This window comes from Petromyzon marinus, chromosome 30 (genome assembly GCF_048934315.1).
Source record: "Petromyzon marinus isolate PM22_M1 ecotype Great Lakes invasive population chromosome 30, UKy_Petmar_22M1.pri1.0, whole genome shotgun sequence".
Taxonomy (NCBI): domain Eukaryota; kingdom Metazoa; phylum Chordata; class Hyperoartia; order Petromyzontiformes; family Petromyzontidae; genus Petromyzon; species Petromyzon marinus.
The window spans coordinates 1,839,439-1,847,587 of NC_133696.1; the positions used below are offsets into that span (position 1 = coordinate 1,839,439).

The 8,149-nt window shown below is 44.0% G+C and overlaps 1 protein-coding gene across 1 annotated transcript in view; it reads right to left on the reverse strand.

Moving 5' to 3' along the window:
* LOC116947433 (receptor-type tyrosine-protein phosphatase gamma-like) overlaps window positions 1-2,493 on the reverse strand; it is a 188,386-nt gene extending 185,893 nt beyond the window's left edge. Inside the window, 1 exon segment of the mRNA XM_032963163.2 lies at window positions 1,634-2,493. Coding sequence (XP_032819054.2) covers window positions 1,634-1,694 — 61 coding nt within the window. The 5' untranslated portion in view covers window positions 1,695-2,493.
* Window positions 2,494-8,149: the final 5,656 nt, after the last annotated feature.

Below are 8,149 nucleotides of genomic sequence, written 5' to 3' on the forward strand. Positions count from 1 at the left end.
ATTACGTTTAACTCACAAAGTGGGCAACAATAATTGAGGGTGAATTCACTCGGACACAAAACCCCTTACCTGGAGGGCTCTACGAAGTCGGTGGGTACAAACTTCAAATAGACTGTCGTGCAATTCACGAGATGCGCACATGGCATTATACTTTCAGGGCACATTCCCACAAAAGTACATACATAATTTAACCAATGATTATATACACAGTCTACTGTTCCCATTTAGGCAATGCTATGGATGATGTAATGTGTGTAAGCAATATAACAAATACTGTTATAGTCTGTAACTCAGATCATGTTAGTAAACTTACACGTGTTCGTAAGCCTATATTATATACATTATATTGTGCCCGTGCTACGGAAAACTCCCAATGCTTACATTCTGAATGAGCTCCACGTGTACATCGTGTCATTCATGGCTTCATACAACTGTCGGGGGCTGAGCTCCGGAAAATACTCTACGAGTAATTAAGTATAGACTTGAATACAAGTACAGTACAATGCTGGATTCACACGAGGTAATCCGTGTACTATACCTATGGTCCCACTCGAGTTATACAACAGCACGTTCATTCTATGCTGTCTATATACAGCATGAACGTTAGACTGAGACGCATCGAATATGGTGAACATGACACGCACACACCGAGAGTAATTCCATTTTAACAATAAAGTAACATCTCACACTTGCTGACCATATATATACACAATGTACGCATATATAAAAAACGTGCAGTGGAATGCATACGGCACGGAGAAGCATAAACCACGTCTGCTTTCATTGCGAGAGCGCCACGCGACAGTACGGACAGGTGCAATGCCATTCCCATTCACAAGATATCGGCACAATGTCAATCAGCGCGTGTACACCGCTACGTAGCGTGAGTAAACCGTAGAGAATGACAATCATGATGACTTCACGTCGCCGCGTGGCGTGGCCTGGTGGTCGCGCGTAAAGTACAAACGGATCGCACTACAGAGCACTCACGTGCCGAGACATGAAGACATCTGGACAATAGCGCGCATCTTCAATTCACAAGACGTGCCCGGAGTTTACTGCGCGGCGCGCTATCGTGCCGAGCGCCACCTGAGCGTCCACGGGCAGGTCACTCGTTCGTCACAGTCACAACCTGTGACATTGTCCGGGCCATTCGATTGTTGACTCAACATTACACACACCCCGTGTCATGCATTACATCGATCACGCAGCGGGCTCGTTCATGTGTATATGCTTGTGCGTATGATGTGACACAAGTGATATTGTGCACGTTGATGTGTGTGTGTTGTGCGTCTGTGTGTGTGGGGGGTGGTAGTATATTGGTTAGCGCTACGCTGCGCTACGAACTCGGCCACCCGAGTTCGATTCCCGCTCACGGTCAACACCAGTGACGATTATCTGAACCGGTCCTGAGCCTCCCCTAGGTCGACTCAGCCTCAAATTAGTACCTGGTGCGATGTGTAAACATCGCCACTGTGGAGACAAGGCAGCCGGGCGCGGTGTTGGCCAACCACCCCCTCGTGTGCCGTGTCGGCCTTCATGTGTGCTACTCGCTAACAGCACTTGCCCCAAGAGTCTGTTAAGGCTACACGGGGGATCTTTGTCTCTGCCTGCGCGTGTGTGTGCAAATTACCTGGCATCTTCAGCGACGTGCTGGCGATGGCGACGATGATGAATGCGAGCCGCGCAGCCATCGGAACACAAACGTTGTTGCCTTATTCAGCTACACAAAGCGATAGCAACAACACAAAATTGTGTCTAAACCGACATAAACAATGAACAAGACCGCGAGAGACCCAAGCTGCTGCTGCTGCTGCAACGTGGCTGGGCTGTCCGGCTTTGGCCCCTGTCGGGTTCTCAACGAATCATTCTTCGGCAGACGAGTCTAAATGCTCTGCGCCTGATGTTGTTACGTGTGATTTGCTAATGATAAGAAGTGTCAGGGATGTTGCCCTATTTGTTGAGCCTAAGACAAGCTGTACTGTTATTCCTGCTCCTCCACGTGCCCTCTCCTCGATGTTTTTTTAGTGTGGAAATTAAAAAAGATGAGAGAGACGCGAAGCCTTATGAATAATTGAACGGCGACACGGAGCCAACACCTCCTACACGCGCCTTCTCGCTCCTACGCCTCCAGCAAACGCGCACAACGGGCGCGCAAGGCGGTGCGCTCAACACCGCAGTGGACAAGCACTTCGGTATTGTCGTACGGTGGTGTATATCGCGCTTCCTATTGCATGTACCCCTCCTCCTCCCTCTTACAGAGGTTGGCTTACACACGCGCGCACCGATACACCAGCACGCGTGCGCTGCACGAGACACATGCAGCGCCTATGGGGCCCTACTGCGTGACAGCCCTGCCCAGCCGGGGTTGTCTGCCTGCCTGAGAGGCCGCTTGGATGAGCGGGGCGTTTTTAAACTTGGTCAGCCCTCCCTGCTTGATTTCTCCACCACCACCTCAATAGCAGCAGCAGCAGCAGCCAGCCCCACGCCTGTCCACTCCCCCTCCCTCTCTCTCTTACCCCAGCCAGCCAGCCTACCACCACCCATTCACAGCACAACAAAGGCAGCCGCAGACACCTCCTTCAGCCACACCTCCTTCTCAAGACACCTCCTCCCATCTCCTACCCTCTTCATCCCTCCCTCCGCTGTCTTCCTATCCCGCTGCTGTCCTTCCGTCCCCTTAGCCTCCCCCTCGCACATCCCCCCCACCCCCAGCCACCACCCACCCACCCCTGCACTCCCCCCCCCACCCCCAGCCACCACCCACCCACCCCTGCACTCCCCCCCACCCCCAGCCACCACCCACCCACCCCTGCACTCCGCATCCCCAAGGGGACACTTTGTCTGCAGCTCCCTCCGGCGTCCCGAGTCCATTGGTGCAGCCCAGGGACGCGTGATGGACGCGCGCGGCATTATTCCCTGGGCAGTAGCATTGTGACGACGACAATGCCCTCCACTTGCAGCGACACCACGTGCGCCGGGTACGCAGCGGCGTCGGACTAAGGGGTGGCGAGTGTCGGCGCAGGCAAATTGGGAATGCGTACGCACGACATACACGCATATGCATGCGTGTAATATATCCGTTATATGTGTATAAGGGACCGTCCATAAATGACGTCACTCGATTTTTGCCGATTTTTTACCCCCCCCCCCTCGTCACACGGCGTCACAAAAAGTCAGACCCCCCCCCTCAAATATGACGTTACAAAGCTCTGCCCCCCCCCAAAAAAACATATTTCCATTTTGAAAATAAAACATGCTTCAAATCACTTTTAACTATTGTCATTGTAGTGCGTATTTAATGTGGCGCTGCACTCTGATGTTGTAGGTTTAAACACGCATTAAAAAGGAGGCGTTGGAAAGCTTAAATTTAGCATAAAATTCACTTGAAAATATTCAACGTCTAACTAAAACTGCAGATGTTCAGAATATTATATTTAAATTCTCTTATAATTATAAAATATTAAAAGTAATTATATCTATTAAAAAAATACTTGAAACTTTGTAGTAGAACGAAGCAAAACGGAGAGTACAATTATAACAATCACATATTCTAATTTAAAGCTTTCGTGACTGCAGGGATAAATATAATTGGTTCTTTCGGTGATTGCTAAGCCAGAATCCATCTTCTCGGTTGAAATTGCCATTGGAAGGATTTGATAAACCATTTCGGGTCTTAATTGATTGTTCACGCTTACGGTGGCTTTCAGACCGCATCCATTATTTTCGTCTCCCCCCTCCTCTTTTCCCAACATACATGGACTCGTCCATCTGAATAATTCCCAAATCGCTCTCCGTGGTGCTAACGTTAAAGAAACCGCCACTTTTTTCAAATTTTCTTTGTAGTGGTTTTCACACCTGATGATGATTGCTTGTGTTGCAGTCGAAACGTCCTGAGAATTGTATTGTTTTATATTTTTATTATTTTATTGTTTCCCTTCTACGTGACTTTACCGAAAGAACCAAGAATATGAATCACATATTCATTCCGCAGAATGAAAAGCCCTGGTAGAATCATTACAATCAAAATGTTTAATAACAATCATTAAAAAAAATAACAAAATTTATGCTTCTCCATTCTCCCATGGAGAAGCAAAATGCTCCTTCATGGAATAAATAAAAGGTAATCTTAGTAAATTTAAATAATCAAATAGTTAACAATGAATATTAATCAAAATTAGTGTTGCTCTAACAATTATATTTAATTAAGTAGAACGTGTTGTTTATATTTATTTAAAGTTGCGCATTTTAATGTGAAGTCACATTTCTCAAACCCCCCCTCCCACCCTCGTCACACATCGTCACAAATGTCTGACCCCCCCTTCCCCCCCTAGGTGCGTGACGTCATTTCTGGACGGCCCCTAATATGACGCGGTAAACATGTTGAACGTCCCATACTCGCGTCCTGTAACAAAGCATGGTTCGATAATGACCGCTAGGAGCATAACGCCACTGCACATCTGTTGAATTGGTTGAAAGGTAACGGCGTGAGCGCTGCACGTTCCTGTTCACGCCACTGCTGGACCTGGATCAGAGGGAGCCCTCCTCGTGACGGTACTTGGTCTACTCTTCCGCAATGCCCAGACATCTGGGAAGAGGTGGGAATACCCCCACACTTTACCCCTCCACACGCGACCTGCCGACTGGCGAACCGCGGGGCTCTAAGAAACTTGCACCCCCTCCGCCTCAAATCACTGCACCTGAATGAGTTAAATGATGACGTCACCCTGCTGCTGCTCTATTTAAGACCGGGAGCAAGTGAGGGCTTCACCATTCTGGCGAATTGCCCGATGATACTGGATGTAATTACCAGCGAAACGTCGTAGTCAAAAATTGTAAATGTTGTGTATTCACTCTTCAACACACCGGTGGGCTAAAGTAGTGAACTATTTGTCTTTTGTCAACGTGACACTTTTTTACTGACTGGCCGTGTCGGGTGGTGGAGGGTTACGACACATTTATAAATAACGCGATCTAACCCAAAAACCTTTATTATGGACCACCATTGTCTTTCCTGCCACACCGGGAGATTGAACCAGCGACGTCTGGGAATTGTTGTGCGGGACCATTGCAAACCCTTACCTTCATAGACCGTTGGTTCAAAGGATATCTTTTTCAACAAATAAAACATACATTGTGTAATATTGTATACAATATACACTGTACCCTGTTGTATATTTTAGGATGGTCAAAAAATATTTCAGAACCAAAAGTTGAATGTGCATCAGACTTGCGGACGTCATGTCATGTGAAGTGGGCATTACAGACCCTACTGTGCCATTATAACTGTCATCAGCATCACCCTCTGCCGTTAGTGAAATGGGCTACAGCGTTGCAGTGGCATTGTCCCAGGGGATGGTTCGCACACGGCACCTTGAACCCAGACCACCTGAGTTCAAGTCGCTAGCTGTGGCTAACAACAGCGTCGAGTGATGGGAGGTACTGTCAGCTCAAACACGACCAACACGCCATGGGGATCAGCAGTGTATTGATACATTCCAACAACAAAAAATCACTGTCACATTTTGGCAAAACTATATATAAGCTATTCCTGCCGTTCGCCAAGTCTTCTTTAAGGACGAATCACGATGGGATTCCATCTGCACCTCCGATTCGCATGGTTGGCTACGTACGGTGCGAAAAATATCTCATTATTGACATGCATATTACTGCATCGTGATATGTGTGTGATAGCCATTGGCCATGTGATCCCTTCACTAGAAAGGACGATGCTCCCACCATCGGCAGCAGCCAAAGAGGAAAAGCGGCCCAAGCGCAGAACCACTTGAAGACGGAGCAATGGGATCAGCTCGTTCACAGGAGATACATGGATCGTGGCATCTCGATCACTTGGGAAGGCCTTCATTCATCAGTGGATAGATCATGGCTGACGATGATAGTATATACTGTTCAGAAATAAAGTTTTTTTATCAAGCGAACAGCAAAAGATTCGAGTCAGCAGTGAACTGACAGCCTTCTGAACACGAGAATACGAATCACATTTAAATACTGCACATCTTGATGCAACATCAGTACTGTACACCGATTTTTAAATCGTTGGCTCATTGACTTAGACGAAAAAATAAGCTTTACAAAGTTGCTATGGCTCATTCGGAATATACGATTGGTATGAGGCTTTATAAACAAAATATATCATGGGACCTTCTTTGCCAGTACCAAAATATGAGAAGAGGTTTGCCCCTTTTTTCTGGCAACAAAACAGGTGTTAAGATGTTAGATATTATCAGAGTATGTTTTTGGTTTGCATTCTGACCACAAGTATAGTGGTTAATGCAGACATGATTCCTTGTAAAATGTTTCAGTTTGGTGTTTTAACATCTTAACACCTGTTCTTGGTTCTTTCGGTAAAGTCACGTAGAAGGGAAACAATAAAATAATACCGAAAGAACCAATAATATGAATCTCTGCAGTCACAAAAGCTTGAAATCAAAATCTTAACACCTGTTTTGTTGCATGAAAAAAGGGGGAAATCTATTCTCAAACAAAATAATAACTTAGTTTTGGTGATCTGTGCCTAACGCCTGACACAAAATATATTTTTCATGAACGGCTGATTAAAATGTAACTAATGATTGGTTTGTTATTACAAGAAAATATATTTCCTCCAAAAATATACCAGCGCCACTTCTTATGAGAGCCAAGTGCGCCCCTGTTTTAGAATTTACCTTTGCGTTCTGCGCATCATTACATAATACTAATAATAGATAGTCTTTTCAGTTAATTTGTGCGTGACAATAGTTTTTCATTTTTTGGACATCGAATAGAAATTTTAATAAAGAAGCAGAATCCGCTTTTCATTTGAACTTCACTTTGAAGACTTTTGCTCACACTTCGAGTGAACATTTGTGAAAATTCCCGTTCCGATCAATGATAAACAGTCACTTCTTCCAAATTCACATCAATTCAGAATCCCGTGAGTTATTGTAACGGAGTGTAAATACATTTTGGTAAACGCGACCTTCTGCTCACATTTTTTGCGAAAATTTGTGAAAATTAGTGAACACCAATCCGTACTTCCGGTTTACAGTTTATTTTTTTTCTTATTCACATCAATACAGAATCCAGTAAGTCGATACTTATAATAATTAAATGATCCCTACTACAATTGCACATTTTCAACAAACAAAAGTCGAGAATCAAGTGTTTATATTGTCTTATTCACTCTCACAGGTGAGTGAAAATATAAAGTTTGGAAAACCAATTTTTGATTGTAACGTTCCGGTAACTTTCTGCCTGCTGGAACGTTATAACTCAAACGGCTCTTACAACGCTACAATAAAGGTGACTTACACTGAGAGATTTTCGATTAAATAAATTCAATACAACCTTAAAATTTGAGTCTTTTTCATTCAATGTAATTTTTATGAACCCGTCAAATGACGGGCAATTACACTAGTGATATATTAGTGAAGGCTATACTAATGCAATATTTATTTAACGAGGGAATAACCTTGAAATTCACATTTCATTTCCAAGAGGGCCCTAGTAAAGGTGGCAAAAATCCAACAGCTTTGTATCACATGTATGAAATCAACAAGTGCAGTAAATAAAGTAATATACAATTTTCTACTTTGCGGATATAAAGAAATATAAGATTTAAACAAATGAAAAATGAAATTGTGAAATGCTCTGAAATATACAAAGTTGTGTTAATATTTGGTTTTGTAATTAAATGCCAAGAAGGAAGTTGTGGAGTATAATGGATACATTTTAAATATTTAAATGAAAAGATCTTACCCATTAAAGTGAGTGGTTAAATGTCATGGACATTATTATCTGTTGTGAATGTGGCCTTAAATGAGATACAGTTTTAATTCTAAAGTGTGTTCCTCTTTTTATTACGTAATTTTTCTTATCTCTTTATATGTATCCTCCGTTACCGTTGAAATATATTAAATCTAATATTTATTGTACCCATCTTCAATTTGCACTGCACAGCCAATGCCATATTTGAATGATGATTACAGTTATGTATGGGACGGCACTATGGTTCGCATCGAGGTGTGTGGGGTGGTGCTAATACACCCCTCTCTTTGTGTCTTCAGAACGATCAGTAAGTCAGCGCAGGTGACATGTACCAGTCTTTGGATCCAATTAAAACTGGCAAAAAAAAGAACCAGCAAAAAAT